Source organism: Hyperoodon ampullatus (assembly GCF_949752795.1).
Source record: "Hyperoodon ampullatus genome assembly, chromosome: 7".
NCBI lineage: Eukaryota > Metazoa > Chordata > Mammalia > Artiodactyla > Ziphiidae > Hyperoodon > Hyperoodon ampullatus.
This window is the reverse complement of record NC_136920.1, coordinates 9,344,869-9,361,953: the sequence shown is the minus strand read 5'-3', so window position 1 is coordinate 9,361,953 and position 17,085 is coordinate 9,344,869. Positions and strand designations below refer to the sequence as shown.

At 52.0% G+C, this 17,085-nt stretch overlaps 2 protein-coding genes across 4 annotated transcripts in view; both read left to right on the top strand.

Moving 5' to 3' along the window:
• Positions 1–905: 905 nt before the first annotated feature.
• Positions 906–14,846, top strand: SF3B2 (splicing factor 3b subunit 2; the record flags this gene model as incomplete). The annotated part of the gene is made up of 22 exons (XM_079709171.1): positions 906–1,041; positions 1,204–1,250; positions 1,526–1,603; positions 2,399–2,647; positions 2,860–2,910; positions 4,036–4,153; positions 5,057–5,157; positions 5,509–5,605; positions 5,771–5,862; positions 6,251–6,466; positions 6,628–6,765; positions 7,086–7,166; positions 7,373–7,600; positions 8,421–8,570; positions 9,214–9,303; positions 9,416–9,523; positions 10,515–10,622; positions 10,910–11,052; positions 11,144–11,245; positions 13,881–13,980; positions 14,085–14,270; positions 14,612–14,846. The coding sequence occupies 22 exons, from the start codon at positions 906–908 to the stop codon at positions 14,681–14,683; spliced, it is 2,691 nt and encodes an 896-aa protein (XP_079565297.1). The 3' UTR covers positions 14,684–14,846.
• A 1,698-nt stretch (positions 14,847–16,544) lies between these two features.
• Positions 16,545–17,085, top strand: part of PACS1 (phosphofurin acidic cluster sorting protein 1) — a gene marked incomplete at both ends in the record, with an annotated part of 139,426 nt that continues 138,885 nt past the window's right edge. For all 3 annotated transcript variants that reach the window (XM_079708071.1, XM_079708070.1, XM_079708069.1), the window contains one exon: positions 16,545–16,891. In XM_079708071.1, coding sequence (XP_079564197.1) covers positions 16,545–16,891 — 347 coding nt within the window. The remainder of the gene's footprint in view (positions 16,892–17,085) is intronic.

Sequence of the window (17,085 nt, the reverse complement as noted above, 5' to 3'; positions counted from 1 at the left end):
AGGGAATCCCCTGAGTTATTTTCAAGACTAAAAAAGACCCAAATCCTGTAGCCAGAAAGACTGTTACATTTGCTTTTTTCTTTTTTTTCCAGTAATAATTTATTGAACGCCTCCTTAACGCCAGGTACTGCGAGCCAGTAAAAACTCCTGTCTTGGGGTTGCAAGTGCGGAGAAAGGGCAAGAAAGAATTCAAAACAAATGGTGGAGGTTTCGACGTGTTATGGGCACTCCAGGGCAGGAAAGGCGGGAGACAGCCTAGAGGAGATGACATTTGAGCCAGCCAGGAAGGTGGAAAAAGGGGCTTTAGTGTGGCCCTTCCCCCAGGTCGGCAGCTGGAGCTCAGCCGGGAGGGCCCACTTCGCTCCCGGCCCCGATCCCCTTTCAGCCCATTCATCCATGCCTGGGCCGGGGGTGGGCTGGCAGACAATCAGACACTGTTTTATCACAGGCATCGGCTGTGCAACCTCCCGCTTGGCGCCCACAGCGCGCGGCCGCCGGGGGAACGAGTCCCCCCGGAACGTAAGCGTCCGGGCCTCTCACGCCCGACCAGGGAGTCGGGCCGCAAGGCGGGAGGTCAGTGCTGCGGCCGGTGAGACGCTGAAAGCACGCTCTCCAGGCAGGTCCATCTTTCCCCGCAGCCCCGTCCCGGCTCCGGCCCCCAGTGTTCCCGGTGCCGTGGCCGGCCACCGTCCTCCCCTCCCGGCTTTTGACCCGCAGAGACCGTGACCTGCGCACTACAACTCCCAGAAGGCTTCGCGACCAGGCCGCTTAGGACCATTGGAGAACGGCACGGGGTGGGCCCTAATCGGAAACTAACAACCCTCGAACGCTGCCGGAAGTTCCGGGAGTGGGCTGGGAGGCTGGCCCGAGCTTCCGGGTTGGTCGCGCGCCTTCCTGCGGCTAAGATGGCGGCCGAGCATCCCGAGCCCCCTAAAGGAGAGTTGCAGCTGCCGCCGCCGCCGCCGCCCCCTGGGCACTATGGTGCCTGGGCTGCCCAGGAGCTTCAGGCCAAATTAGCAGAGATCGGAGCTCCGATCCAGGGTGAGGAGCACGGGAGGTCAAGAGCGGGAAAGTGCAGGCCTGCGGGGAAGCGGAGCTGGTTACCCCGGAGACTCGGCGGCGGGGGTGGAGGCTGGCCGCGGGGGCCTGACTTGGGCCTGCTCCGCCTGACCTACCCCATTGATCCTGTGCTTTGCCCAGCAGGGAGTCGCGAGGAGCTGGTGGAGCGGCTGCAGACCTACACCCGCCAGGTAAGTGTGGGTGGCGGAACATCAGGGTAGGCCGAGCTTTTCGAGGAGGCATTAATGATCCCTCACAACTCGGTCTTCGTTCTTAACGTATCTCGGTACAGCAAGTGGGGTCTTGCTCTTTTTGCCTCTTCTTGCCTGCTCAGATATATCGGTCCTCCTAAGAGCCCAGTCCGAGCTCCGGCAGACAGGCGCTGGGTAAATTTTGTTGAACAGAGCGAATGTTGTTCAGTGGAAGAGCCCCTTTTGGGCTGACTCAGAGTCCTTCTCTTTCTCAGACTGGCATCGTCCTGAATCGGCCCGTTCTGAGAGGTGAAGATGGGGACAAAGCTGCTCCCCCTCCTATGTCAGCTCAGGTAAGGAGGTTGTCCGGCTTGATAAGATCCGTTTCTACTCACAGTAGCCCATCCTCTCACATGGAATGTACGGGGGGGGGGGATGCAACTAGCCGATTGGGCAGGGAGGTACTGTGATGACAGAATTGGGAACTCTTCAGTTCTCCCTTGGTCCTGATCCTTGCCTCTTTGCTCGGTGTCAGGTCCTCCAAATACTGCATGTCATTTAAGATTCAGTTTAAATATCCGGAAGCCTGAGTTACTTACTCCTCCCCCAGTGGAACGGAATCACCCTCTTCTCTGCCCTCCCAGCACACAGTTGCCATGTTATTCAGTGAGAAACTAGGGCTTACTCCCTGATGTGATTTCATACTCTCTATATTTAGTGAGTCCTTGGGGGCACACTGGCTCCAACTTTGCTCAACTTCCATGTCTTTTCTGATCCAGGATTTGACTCTCTTTCTTTAGAGCAGTGGCTCTGACTTGGGGTCCAGGGACTTCTATGTGTGGGATGAGAAGTTCTTAGATGGCCTTTTGAGGTGTCCCTGAGTCTCCTGAAATTGTATGCAAAGTCTGTGTTCGTGATATTTTTCTGGAGAGCGAGTTGATAGCTTCCATTAGTTGGTGCCCCAGAGTTAACATTGCTATAGAGTATTCTCGATATCCTTGATATTGCTGTAGAGTATTCTTTTCCTGAGTGCAAGAATTATGCGTCATTTGACTTCACATCCCAGCACCTGGCTTATAGCAGTTCCCCCAGCAAATGTCTGCAGTTAGATAAATGCTGCCTAGTTAACGGTCTTATTTTCCCCACAGCTCTCTGGGATCCCCATGCCACCTCCCCCCATGGGACTCCCTCCTCTGCAACCTCCTCCGCCACCCCCACCACCCCCACCCGGCCTTGGCCTTGGCTTTCCTATGGCAGTTGGACCCCGCCCACCAAACCTGGGGCCCCCTCCTCCTCTCCGGGGGCTCGATCCTGTGGCGCTGTCAGAGGAAGACCGGCTAAAGCTGGCGCAGCAGCAGGCGGCGTTGCTGATGCAGCAGGAGGAGCGTGCCAAGCAGGTAGGGCAGGTGGCAGCCTGAGCCTGGGTCCCATCAGGGTCCCGAAAGGGGAGTGGAGCCTCAGAGAGAGCCGAATCCTGGGGCCAAGACTTCTGGGAAGGTCTGAACCAAAGACTTGGGCCCTAGGCTGGAAGAGGATGCCAGGAAGCAGAGTTGTGGCAGACTGGCCTGTGGGGTATTGGTGCCGATATGAGCTTGTTTTCTTTTTTAAGCAGGGAGATCATTCACTGAAGGAACATGAACTTTTGGAGCAGCAGAAGCGGGTAATGCCTCCCTCATCCTAACCTTTGACCTCAGGGTCCAATTCGTTGTCTGTCACTTCTAGTGCTTAGTGTCTAAAACGAGAAGTACCATTCAAGTTTTCCATGGAGGGAATTCCCTGGCGGTCCAGTGGTTAGGACTCTGCGCTTCCACTGCTGGGGGCCTGGGTTTGATCCCTGGTGAGGGAACTAAGATCCTGCAAGCCGCATGGTATGGCCACAAAAAAAAAAAAAAAAAAAAAAGTTTTCCATGGAGGTTACCTCATCCTCATCTAAGTTCCAGTAGCTCCCAAATAATTCTCTCTTTCATGTAGCCCAAGGGTTGGTAAACTGTGGAGTACAGCCTGTTTTTGTATGGCCTGTGATGTAAGAATGGTTTTTATATTTTTGAAGGATCGTTAAAAAAAAAAAAAAACAACGGAGAATACACAACAGAGTCTGTACAGACAGTCTGAAAAGGCTAAAATGTTTACTGACTGGCCCATTACAGAAAAGGTTTCCTGACCCCTACTAGTCTTACATGATATCATTTGAGGTACATTGGAGAGAACTCTGGGCTAATTTAGTCATTTGTATCAGATTTAGTTTAAACGTGATGGCTCTGAGTCAGGGAATGATACATGAGACATTCAGCCACAGAGATGCATTATATCAGTTGTTACCCCATAGGTTACTCAGGAGTATTAGAAAATAAGCATTAACAGCAACAAATGTGGAAGTATTTACAGAGTACTGTCTTTGCCCAGATTGTGCTAGACCTTGAGGGGTAGGTACAAGAAAAGAATTCAGTGTTCCTTAGAAATAACTTAATCTCTTGGGGAAGAAAAATCTTGTTAAAAAACAGAAGGTAGTGTTTATTAAGTATTAAATTCTCTGTTAGGAACCAGAAGTTTCCCAGGGTTTTTATTGGTTTCATCTCCAGGGGTTTTCTTTTGTGGTGAGAGGGCTCCTTCACTTGGATCAATAGCCTGGAAGTGTGGGTGTGGCGAGGATGTCAGAACACGGGTGGTACCTGATTAATCAGTTCTCCTTGGGCCAGTTACCTGGCTGAAAGGCTGCATTTGCCAGGGGCTGCCTGCCCAACAGATTTCCAAAGCGGTGCCTCCAACTCCTACTTCCCTCTCGTAGGCAGCTGTGTTACTGGAGCAGGAACGGCAGCAGGAGATTGCCAAGATGGGCACGCCAGTCCCTCGGCCCCCACAAGACATGGGCCAAATTGGTGTTCGCACTCCTCTGGGTCCTCGAGGTAAGACCGTGGAAATGGAAGGGAAGGGCAAGGAAGATGATGACAGTTTTTAACTTCAGTATATATCACGTTAAAAAAGTGCACATATCTCAAGTGTACAGTTCAGTGAATTTTCACAAACTGAATACATCCATGCAACTAGCACTTGGACCAAGAACCAAAACCACCAGCACCCTAGAAGCCCTGCACCCTTCTAGCCACCTCCTCTCCCAAGGGTAACCATTACCCTGACTTTGAAGCAAGGAAGGTAATTTTTATTTTTTAATTTTTTTCTCAAATCATTCTTTTTTTTTTTTTTTTTTTTTTTTTGTGGTATGTGGGCCTCTCACTGTTGTGGCCTCTCCCGTTGCGGAGCACAGGCTCCAGACGCACAGGCCCAGCGGCCATGGCTCACGGGCCCAGCCGCTCCGCGGCATGTGGGATCTTCCCAGACCGGGGCACGAACCCGTTTCCCCTGCATCGGCAGGCGGACTCTCAACCACTGCGCCACCAGGGAAGCCCTCAAATCATTCTTTTTAAAAAATTTTATTTTTGGCTGCATTGGGCCTTCATTGATGTGCACGGGCTTTCTCTAGTTGCGGCGAGCAGGGGCTACTCTTCTTTGCGGTGCGCAAGCTTCTCATTGCGTTGGTTTCTCTTTGTTGTGGAGCACGGGCTCTAGGCACGTGGGCTTCAGTAGTTGTGGTTCGCGGGCTCTAGTGCACAGGCTCAGTAGTTGTGGCACACAGGCTTACTTGCTCCGCGGCATGTGGGATCTTCCTGGACCAGGGCTCGGACCCGTGTCCCCTGCATTGGCAGGCGGATTCCCAACCACTGAGCCGCCAGGGAAGCCCCAAGGAAGGTAATTTTTAAAATGTGTGATTTGTCTTTTCTGACTTGAGATTTTGTTTTTTCTCCTCTCAGTGGCTGCTCCAGTGGGTCCCACTCCCACTGTCCTGCCTATGGGGGCCCCTGTTCCTCGGCCTCGTGGTCCCCCACCACCTCCTGGAGATGAGAACAGAGAGGTGAGATTGTTGATTTCCTCCGAGGGACAGGAGAGTGTGTTTTAGAAGGGGACTGTTTCTGGATTTTTTGAGAAGGATTCCAGAGAAGATGGGAGAACTTCTGGGGGTGGGGGGAGCCATATTTACTTAAAACATACTTAGGTAGGGCAGGAAGTAGGGTCTGGGAGACGTTTCTGGGGTAGGGTTCTGGGCTTCACTTTGAGGGATGCTGAGGGATGGTTGAATTCAGTTGGTGTTGTCCCCTATCTGCTGTTCCCAACACCTGGCCAGCAGGCTTTAGAGTACAAGAGGTAGGGGTCGGAGGAAAAAGGGCACCGTGATCACCCCCTCTGCCTGGGTTGTCTCTGGCAGATGGATGACCCCTCTGTGGGCCCCAAGATCCCCCAGGCTTTGGAAAAGATCCTGCAGCTAAAGGAGAGCCGCCAGGAAGAGATGAACTCTCAGCAGGGTGAGCGTGTCACCGTGTCCCGAGGGCTGCAGGGACAGAACCTGCAGAGCTGAAGCCAAGTTTGCTTCCCTCCTCCCTCCCCCGAGGAGGATTTGAGAGAGAAACTGGCTCTTGGTAAAGAGGGGTTACCGCGAAGAGACTGATGGCCTCCTTCCTCCCTTACAGAGGAAGAGGAAATGGAGACAGATACTCGCTCATCCCTGGGCCACTCGGCGTCAGAGACTGAGGAGGACACAGTGTCCATATCTAAAAAAGAGGTAACGGTTGGAGCTGGGTCTGGAGGGGATGTCAGAGAGAGGGTTTGGGCCCTAAAATAACTCCTATTCTAAGTGTTCAATAAGCAGTAGCTGCTGTCTCGTGCCAGTTCTTTGTCCAAAGTATCTTACAGGTATTTTTTATTCAATTGACTAAATCCTTTGAGTTCTGGGTATGATGCATGCTTCCGTTTTAGAGCTGAAATAACTGAGGTTCTGAGAGATGCAGTAATGTACTCAGAGGCACACAGCTTGAGAGGGGTAGAACTTTGTGGTCTGACGTCAAGGCCTCTTTTCTCAGTCACTTGGGGAAATGGGGTGAGGTTAGGGGTTGGGAGGCAAGCATGGTGCTTGGATTCCCTGACCCAGTTGGTTTTCCACGTTTTGGCAGAAAAACCGGAAGCGCCGGAACCGAAAGAAGAAGAAAAAGCCCCAGCGGGTGCGGGGGGCATCATCTGAGAGCTCTGGGGACCGAGACAAAGAGTCAAGCCGCTCCCGTGGCTCTGACTCCCCAGCAGCTGATGTGGAAATTGAGTACGTGACTGAAGAGCCTGAAATTTACGAGCCCAACTTCATCTTCTTCAAGAGGATTTTTGAGGCTTTCAAGGTACGAGGAGGAGCGCACCCGGCAGGGGCAGAGCCGGCAGCGCGGGGCAGGGACGGGGCAGGGACGGGGCAGGCGGGGTGAGGAGGGCACCTCTTCAGTGCCAGGTTCAGGAACCGGGGAGGGGCCCAGGGCTGGGGTTTCCATGCTGTCTGCCTCCTCAGCTCACTGATGACGTGAAGAAGGAGAAAGAGAAGGAGCCAGAGAAACTTGACAAACTGGAGAACTCTGCGGCCCCCAAGAAGAAGGGCTTTGAGGAGGAGCACAAGGACAGCGACGACGACACCAGTGATGACGAACAGGTGAGGCCCACGCTCTCCTGTTGGGGAAACAAGGACTCTGGGGACGAGTAGCTGAGATGCGTCCAGCGAGGGACCGTGGTGAACTCTTGCAGGGGAGAAGTCCTTTGGTGGCTTTAGTTTCAGGGTAAGCTGGGCGGTCTGATTCACACCTCAGAATCCTGCTCACAAGAGATGATTGTTCTGAGACTTCCCTGGTGGTCCAGTGGTTAGGACTCCACACTTCCACTGCAGGGGGCACGGGTTCGATCCCATGTTGGGGAAGTAAGATCCTGCAAGCCGTGCAGCGAGGCCAAGAAAAAGAAAAAAATGTCCTGTTCTAGGAAAAGAAGCCAGAAGCCCCCAAGCTGTCCAAGAAGAAGCTGCGCCGAATGAATCGCTTCACTGTGGCTGAACTCAAGCAGGTGAGAGCTGAGACGCTCCATCAGGGCCTGGAGCCCAGCTGGGAGAGCACACGAGGAGCTCCCAGAACCTCACAGGGGGTTTGCTCTTGGGGTGGGGAGGAGGGCTTTGAAGGAGGCCCAGGACGGGCCCTTGGAGGAAGAGAAAGCAAGCAAGCTTTAGATTGAGAAGTTCAGGCTTTCCAGAGGGATGCTGCTGTGTTTTCCAGCTTGTGGCTCGGCCCGACGTTGTGGAGATGCATGACGTGACTGCGCAGGACCCCAAGCTCTTGGTTCACCTCAAGGCCACTCGGAATTCTGTGCCCGTGCCTCGCCACTGGTGTTTTAAGCGCAAGTACCTGCAGGGCAAACGAGGCATTGAGAAGCCCCCCTTCGAGCTACCCGACTTCATCAAACGCACGGGCATCCAGGAGATGCGGGAGGCCCTGCAGGAGAAGGTGAGGGCCTGGCTGGGGTTCAGATCTGCCCTGGGGGATCCACATCCTTAGCAGCAACCGGCTTCAAAATTGCAGCTGGCTCCCAAAACCCACCTACACATTAATTGTCTGATTATTTATTCTTCAGTTTAGAAGTCAGCACTGCATGTCACACATGGCGGGGAGGGCAGGAGGGGAAGGACATCTCATGAAAGGCAGACCTCACCTGTATGCTCAGAGCTCGCTCTCTTGCCCCCGCTGAGACTTCCGGTTCTGTGCGGTTCGGTTTGCCCCTTTGTCTCCTTGTCCCCCTGCCTGCACGTTGCCGGCTCTCATTTGCATACGGTGACTCTTCCCTCTGCAGGTTGCTGTGTCTGTAGTTCTCTGCCCCCTGTGTGAACCTGATGTACTTGTGGCTAGAAATGTATGGTGGTTGTGTAACTTCTTGAATTTAAAATTTTTAATTAAACACTCTGATTAGGCAATAGTTGCATGTAGTGCAGAAATTCAGGAGGTACCAAAGCGCATGGTGAAAACTGCCTCCCAGTTAGATTCTAGTCACCTAGCTCTCTGCAGAGGCAACTGATGAGCTCAGTCTCTTGATCAGATGGCTTAAAAAATATTTGACCTAGATGGCTGAGGCTGATTTCATATGTTACATCTATTTTGTTCAGCGTGGATCATGTAATTTTGAGGGGCTTGAGCAGGAAGGATTTTGGTGACTTTTGGAATGAGGCAAATGAGGCTTCACTCTGTCTCTTTTGGGAGTGGGGATTTAGACCTGCCAAGAGTTGAACTTGGTGAATACCTTTTATGGTGTGTCTTCTGCCATTCTCCACAGGAAGAACAGAAAACCATGAAGTCAAAAATGCGCGAGAAGGTTCGGCCCAAGATGGGGAAGATCGACATTGACTACCAGAAACTGCATGATGCCTTCTTCAAGTGGCAGACCAAGCCAAAGCTGACCATCCACGGGGACCTGTACTACGAGGTCCGGGAGGGGGTGGGGAGGCCAGGCTGGGCCTTTGGTCATGGCTGTGTAACTCTGGGTCAAAAGGGGTTTGGAAGCTGGAAGTGGGTACAGGGCCCCTCTCCTCAGCCTTAGAGTTTGGAATGAGGTGGTTTTCTGAAAGAGAGATGCAGACTATGTCTTTGAGGTGATCACTGTTTATTGTGGGTGGTTCAGGAACAGAGGGGCCAAGGGCAGATGCTTTTAGGAAACGTTTAGTATTGAGGGTAGGAGAAAAGTATTTTTTTTTTCTGATGCTTGAAATAATTAATCACCATGATACCATGCAATTTTTGAAGTGGAAGGACCTTGGAGATCATCTTCTCGAACGTCCTCATTTAGCAGATGAGAAAGCCTGTCCTTAGATTTGGCCACGTTCTCATAGTGGGTTAGTGACTGCACTGGGAGTCTTGCCTTTCTCCCTACTTCCTGGCCTTTATTCCTTTCCCTACTCTAGCCAGGGAAAGAAGTGATGAGAATCAGAGTGGGAACTGGGTAGCCCTCAGTGGGACTTTGTGTCTGATGTGGATTCGGACATCTCGTCTTTGTTCTCATGTCCTCTTGCAATTGACCTCCCAGCGTGTGTCTGGTGTCCACAATACAGCATGCTTGGCTTTTTCCTCAGGGGAAGGAGTTTGAGACACGACTGAAGGAGAAGAAGCCAGGAGATCTGTCTGATGAGCTGAGGATTTCCTTGGGGATGCCAGTAGGACCAGTGAGTGCCAGTTATCTGACTGGGAAAGCAGAGAAGGGGTTGGGAATTGGGGCAGGAGAGAGACAAAGGGATAGGGTTGGGCAGATGGTATCCTGTCCTCTTTTTCCTGCAGAATGCCCACAAGGTCCCTCCCCCGTGGCTGATTGCCATGCAGCGATATGGACCACCCCCGTCGTACCCCAACCTGAAAATCCCTGGGCTGAACTCGCCTATCCCCGAGGTGAGCACTGTCCTTTCTTTCATTCTTAGCTGGCTCTACTTTTTTTTTTTGCGGTACACGGGCCTCTCACTGTTGTGGCATCTCCCGTTGTGGAGCACAGGCTCCGGACGCGCAGGCTCAGCGGCCATGGCTCACGGGCCTAGCTGCTCTGCGGCATGTGGGATCTTCCCGGACCGGGGCACGAACCTGTGTCCCCTGCATCAGCAGGCGGACTCTCAACCACTGCGCCACCAGGGAAGCCCTGGGTCTACTTTTTAACTAGAGGATGATTTTCTTTTCCCTTTTCTCATTCTACCATGTGTCCTTTTTTTTTTTTTTTTTTTAAAGGAGTAATGGTTTTTGTTTTTAAAAAAAATCTGAGATGCTTGTCATAAAGTGGTCAATCAGAATTGACAAGTACAAAGATGAAGACATCATCACCCACATTTCACCACTCAGAAATAACCAAATTTAATATCTGGTGAATGTGTTTCCAGATAATCTCTCTGATATTATCAGAGAGATAGACAGATATAATTTTATCTCAGGAATGGCATTGAACTTATTTTTATTTAAAAAAATTTTTTAAGGAAAGATTTATTAAAGTGAAAAAGAAGTAATTGTTAAAACTTCAGATAAAAATTTCTGTCCCTTAAGAGTAATAGATTCTAAAAGCTTACCAAAGTTAGGAAAAATCAGTAAGAAGTTGGAGTCATGTTTTTTAAAGTGTATGTTTCAGTTTCAGATAGCATGGACTCTGCCACAAAGGCTGAAATTATTAGCATGCGTTCTGCTCCCATCTCCCCATCCTATTACCTCCAGATTTTTGTTGTTTACTACTTTTGCTTTGTAATGCTTTATAAGATTTAATTCTTCTCTGAAATCATAATCTCCAGAGTTCCCAGGTGTTAGTTCTTTGGAGTCAGTACTTTGGAGTATGACTTTTCTTTAGGGCTTCAGTGTTTCTTTTGGAGCATAGGAGTGGAACTGACTTGCTTTTCCTGTCTTGCAGAGCTGTTCCTTTGGGTACCATGCTGGTGGCTGGGGCAAACCCCCAGTAGATGAGACCGGGAAACCCCTCTACGGGGATGTGTTTGGAACCAATGCTGCTGAATTTCAGGTATGGGCCATGGCTGGCAAGCTTGGTCTTAGTTAAGGTCATGAAGTTCAGAGATAGTTGGTTTATAGCTTCATTAGCAGAGAGCTGTGTGTTCTGAAGTTTCAAAGTCTGAAAAAGGGACATATGTTTTCCTGAGATGTAATGCAAGCTCCCCACTAGCATATGAGCTCTCTGTGGGTAGGGATTATTGTCTTTTTGTTTACTCTCATATCCCTCTGTTTATAACCGCTTGACACGTAATAGGTATATAGTAAACATTTGTTGAATGAATGAGTGGTGTCTTTCAGACCAAGACTGAGGAAGAAGAGATTGATCGGACCCCTTGGGGGGAGCTGGAGCCATCTGATGAAGAGTCTTCAGAAGAAGAGGAAGAGGAAGAAAGTGATGAAGATAAGCCAGATGAGACAGGCTTCATTACCCCTGCAGACAGGTGGGGGAAGCAGAGAGTCTGCCTCTTTGAAGTGGTATGTCTGTCTTTGGGGGCCTTGTCTTTACTCCAGAGCTTGTTCCTCTCTTCACAGTGGCCTCATCACTCCTGGAGGGTTCTCATCAGTGCCAGCTGGAATGGAGACCCCTGAACTCATTGAACTGAGGAAGAAGAAGATTGAGGAGGCGATGGATGGGTGAGGGAACCAGGGAGGGCTGAGAGGGGAGGATTTTCAGCCTCTAGGTGGACTGGCTGACTTTTGTCTCCCGGCCCCCCCGCCCCGCCTTTTTCTTTTTAAACAATTATTGAACACTAGCTCTGTGCCAGGCACTGCTCTAGGCACTGGGACATCTGCAGTGAAAAAGTCAGGCGAGGTAAATAAGTGATCAGAGAACAAGATAACTTCAGATGTGGATAAGACGTGTAGCAAAGGAAACTGAGTAATAGGATGTAGAGGGATTTGGGTGGTGGGGAGGCCTTTGGGAAGGCTTACGGAGGAAGAGGTATTTGGGCTGAGAGCTGGGGCAGAAAGAACTGTAGGAGCAAGTAAAAGAACACTGGAGATGATAATAGACAATTCTTATTATTTAAATCTCTCTAAAAGATAATTGACCATTTAAACAAAAATAATAACCATGTAGTAGCCTTCCTTTTTGAAAGATACAGGATTCTAGGTTGACAGTGTTTTTTTTTTCTTTCATTACTTTAAAGATGTTGATTCAGTGTCTTCTTTCTTGCATCATTTCTGACAGGAAATCTGTCATCATCCTTCCTTTGTTCCTGTGTGCATTTGTGCCATTTTTCTCTGGCTGCTTTTAAGATTTTCTTTTTATCACTGTTTTGAACAGATTATGACATGCAGTGTAGTGCAGCATGTTACTGTAGTTTTCTTCGTATTTCTTTCTTTTTTTAAAATGGTTTGGTGGGGTTTTTTCCCTTCTTTTTCTGGCCATGCTGCATGGCTTGCAGGATCTTAGTTCCCCAACCTTGTGAAAGCCAGGAGTGAAAGCAGTGAAAGTGGCAAGTCCTAACCACTGGACTGCCAGGGAAGTCCCATCTTTGTGTTTCTTTACTTGGGGTTTGTTAAGCATCTGGAATCTGTGCCTTTATAGTTTTTATTAATTTTGGAAAAATTCTGGCCATTATTTCTCCAAATATTTTTTTCTGTTCCCTTCTCTTTCTCCTCTCCTTTGGGAACTCCAATTATACATCTATTAGATTTCTTGAAGTTGACCTACAGCTCACTGATGCTCTGTTCATTTAAAAAATTTCTCATTTCTCTTTTTATTTTATTTTAGAAGTTTTCTATTCCTATGTCTTCAAGTTTGCTAATATTTTTTCCACTATTTCTAATCTGACATTAATCCCATCCAGTGTAGTTTTCATCTCTAGAAGTACGATTTGGGTCTTTTTATATCTCCTGTGTCTCTTATTTGACTTTTGAACATACGGAATCCAATTATAGTAACATTTTAATGTACTTGCCTGCTAATGCTAACATCTGTGCCAGTTCTGTGTTGATTTAAGTGGATTGATTGTTTTCCTCATTGAAGATTGTATTTTCATGCTTCTTTGCATGCCTGGTAATTTTTGATTGGATGCCAGACTTTGTGAAATGTACCTTGTCAGGTCCAGAATACTTTCATAGTCCTATAAATCTGCTTTAGTTTTGTTCAAGGTTACAGTTAAGGTACTTGGAAACAGTTTGATTCTTTCAGGTCTTGCTTTTCAGGTTCATTAGGCAGGACTGAAGCAGTGCTCAGTCCTCTTCACTAGTGAGGCACAAGACCCTATACTCTATCCAGTATCCTGTTAATCAGGAGGTTTTTCAGTCTGGCTAGTGGGACGCGGTACTATTCCCAGTCCCGTGTGAAGAGCAGGCACGTATGATACCACTAATGCTTCCAGGTGGTTCTTTCCCTGGCCTTGGTAGTCTCCTCCCACACAGTACTCACCTGAGAACTTGAGGGGATTCTCTGTAGGTCTCTTGAGTTCTCGAGTCTCTGTGCTGCTTTCTCTTCTCCAGTTCTCTGTCCTGTGATCTCTAGTCGCCTTAGTCTCCCTGCACTTTCAGCTTCACCCCTTCAACTCCTAGAGTCCTCTGGGCTCTACAGGAGTTCCCCTCTTTATTCTGTAGCCTGGAAACTCTCAGTGCAGTAGGATGGACAATTGAAGGAATCACCTCATTTGTTTCCTGTCTCTCAGGAATCACTGTCCTTTGTTGCTTCGTGTCCAGTGACTTGAAAACCACTGTTTCATATATTTTGCCCATTTTTTGATAGTTTCAGTGGGAGGGTCAATCTGGCCCCTATTACTCCTCATCCAGAAGCAGAAGTCTCAAGTTTTGAGGAAGAAAAAGAAAGAAGGGTATTGGGGCTAGACTGTAGTGAGCAGGGATTAAGTACGGGACCAGATGATGAATCCTATAGGTCATGGTAAAGAGTTTGGGTTTATTCAAACGATGATCAGAAGCCTCAAAGGGTTTTGAGCAAAGGAGTGACAGGATGTGAATTCGGTTTTTCTTTCTGGCTGCTTTGTGAGAATAGATTTTCACCTCTTCCAGGGGGAGGGGTGGGGATGAAGTCATGGTCTGGGTTGGTATTGGTAGATTTGCTGTTGTATTTCAAGTAGCATTCTTGAAATAGGTGGCACTTCTTCCTCCCATGGGTCTCCATGACTTGCAGAGGCAGCTTGGGCAGAATTTTTCCCCTGGGTATCTTGGAACCTCGCTGGGGAGCTCGGTGGGGATGCTGCCCTTACTCCTTTTGCTGTCCCTCCTGGAGACCCTTTTATCCTTTCCTTTTTGGGCTTGACCCCCTCGTCCTTTGCAGAAGTGAGACGCCTCAGCTGTTCACCGTGTTGCCGGAGAAGAGAACGGCCACTGTTGGGGGGGCCATGATGGGATCAACCCACATCTATGACATGTCCACGGTGAGCACTTGGAGGATACCGCTTTTGGGGGCTGGGAAGGGGGGCAGGAGCTAGGGCTTCTGAGCTTCCCTTTGGAGATGACAAGGCTCTGATTCCTTTTCCAGGTTATGAGCCGGAAGGGCCCAGCCCCTGAGCTGCAAGGTGTGGAAGTGGCCCTGGCACCCGAAGAGTTGGAGCTGGATCCCATGGCCATGACCCAGAAGTATGAGGAGCACGTGCGGGAGCAGCAGGCACAAGTGGAGAAGGAAGACTTCAGTGACATGGTGGCCGAGCACGCGGCCAAGCAGAAGGTGGGCGCACACAACGGAGCCTGGCTTCCTGAGAGCCAGGGACCAGGGCCGCCTTTCTCAGTGGGCTGGTGTCCTCTAGTGGTGAGAGGAGGGAGGACGCAGTCAGTGCCTGCTGCCCTGAGCTTCCTTGGGGTTGGGAACCTAGGAATCCTCCAGTGGGCTGCCCTCTTTAAGAATGATGAAACAGGCACAGGAAGGGGAGGGAACTCATCCAAGTCTGAGAATTCCAGTTTCAGTACTTTTTCCACAGACGTATGTGGCTCTGTCAGGCTGCCCACCCTTTGTTTTGGGGATCAGCCGGTTGTTTAACCTGTTGTAACCTGTTTCTTTCTCTCCTACAGCAAAAGAAACGGAAAGCTCAGCCCCAGGACAGCCGTGGGGGCAGCAAGAAATACAAGGAGTTCAAATTTTAGGTCCCCTCCCACACCTGGTCCTCCTTTCGGCCCTTTGCCTGGACACCTGGACTTCTTCACATATGGGTCCCCAAGAGCCAGCTCTCCTGCTCTTCCCAGGGGCTTGTTATTTCATGTTCTTATTTTAGACCTGTTTTGTAAATAAAGCTGTTTCCCAAGGAAAGAGATGAATATGTAACACTGCTGGTCCTCCTTCATCTTGTTTTAGTCCCCTCCTGCAAAAGAATGGAAACAGCCATTTTCTACAACCTGAAGTTGCTCCAGTGGCTGGGGGCAGGCACTTGGATCAGATGTTGCAGTTGAGACTGGTGATGAAGCTAAAGCCACACTGAGATTGTGTGTTTTACCACTGCCTGCTTTTGTAGGAAGGCTCTGGGGGAAGGACCTCCAGGTCTGGTTTGACCTTACTGGTGTGTCCTTGGGGACTAAAAATAGCCAGCTTAGCGCCCTGGCTGGGCTGAGGAAGTACAGTGGGCTTGGGAAGTAGGCCAGGTCAGGCCTTCCTAATAGACCTTGCGGCCAAGAGTCCAAGTCATTACGTGGGAGAGAGCACAGCTCAAAGTCTGTATAGGTTGTCCTGAGTCCATGTGAGCCCCTGGGTGGTTTCATCAACCAGTCTCCAGGTTTTGGTGGGCGGGGGCTGCTTTCCAGGTTCTAGTCCCCCTGTCCTGGGAGGTCTTTCTGACAGGCTAGACTACGTTGGACCAATGGTTCCAACAGGCATTTGCCAAGCACTGGGGAGGGAAGTCACATATTGCTGCCGTACCACTGATGCTGGTCCAAGTCCACCATCTGGGGTGCCTGCATGCAGGAGGCTTCGAGATGGTTTCTGGAGCCGGGAGTGTGGGTGACTCCAGGGAGGATGAGGCAGTTGAGTAAGGCCTCGGGAGGAATAGGATTTTAGAAATTTAGTAAGTGACGAAGCAGAAAAACATCCCAAGTAGAAGAAATTGAGGGTTGAGATGGCTTGGGACTGTGATGGTTCTTTGTGGGAGGGGGACATTAGGGGCAGAAAATAGGTGGTTGGCTCCAGATGGGTCAGGGCTTAACTTCAGATTCACCCGTGCCAAAGGCCTTCTGAACTCTAGGTCCTTGAGCCCTTGCCCACACTGGGGAGAAGCGGGGCGGAAACTGCCGGGCCCACAGGCGCCCAGTCGGCCGCTGGGTCTCCATCGCTCCCTCCGCTGGTCGTGACGGCGAAGAAGCCCCGGGGCCGCAGGGCGGGGGCCAGGGCGGAGGTCGGAAAGCGGGCTTGGGTGGGCAGCGGGTTGGGCCTCTGGTCCACAGACCCGAGAGGGCCGAGGCGCGCTCCCGCGGTAGTCCCCTCCGGTCCGGGGCCGCGCCCCGGAAAAGCGAGGTTTCCGCTGGCTCGGCTGCCGCCGCCGCCGTGGAAAGGACGACGCGAGAGAGGAGGGGGGGACAGCTGGCTGCCACCAGGCCGCGAACTTAAGGAGATGATCCGGCCGAGGGCGCCAATCGCTGAACCCTCTCCTGAAGAGCGAGGGGCGCGCACGCCCACAGGCCCGCCCGGGGCGCGAGCGCAAGCGCGAGCGCGGCCCCAGCCCCGCCCCTCGGCGCTGGGTGGGGCGGGCGCGGGCCAGGCCTCCCCGCCCCCTCCCCGGGCACGCCCACCTAGGGCTTTGGCGGCGCGAGCCGCAACTGGCAGCGGCGGGCGAGCGCGAGGACCGCGCGTCGCGAGGCCCCGCGCGTGCGTGCAGTCTCTCGCTCGCGCGCTCTGGCGGGCGGGCTGAGCAGACGAGTGGAGCCCCCGCCGCCGCCGCGACCGCCGGAGAAGCCTCGGCGTCCGCTCGGCGTCGCCTGATTCCCGTAACCCCCGTGCCTCCCTGCCCCCGGCCGGGCCATGGCGGAACGTGGAGGGGCGGGCGGTGGTCCCGGAGGCGCCGGGGGCAGCAGTGGCCAGCGGGGCTCTGGGGTCGCCCAGTCTCCGCCTCAGCAGCCACCGCCGCAGCAGCTGCCGCAGCAGCCGACGCCCCCCAAGCTGGCCCAGGCCACCTCGTCGTCCTCATCCACCTCGGCGGCGGCCGCCTCCTCCTCGTCCTCGTCCACCTCCACCTCCATGGCCGTCGCGGTGGCCTCGGGCTCTGCGACTCCCGGCGGCCCGGGGCCAGGCCGCACCCCCGCCCCCGTGCAGATGAACCTGTACGCCACCTGGGAGGTGGACCGGAGCTCGTCCAGCTGCGTGCCCAGGTGAGCGGCGGGTGGGGGGGACCGGGCCCTCGGGGGTCGCCCAGCCGGGTCTGTGACAGGCCCCCGCCTTCCTCCCCGTCCCATCGCCCAAGGGGGCACCCCGACCCTAGATTCCCTTTGGCTGCTTTGCCGCCGGGCCTGGCTCCTGCCCGGCCTCCCGGGACTCCTCCCGAGGGGACCCCGCCCTCTCCTGG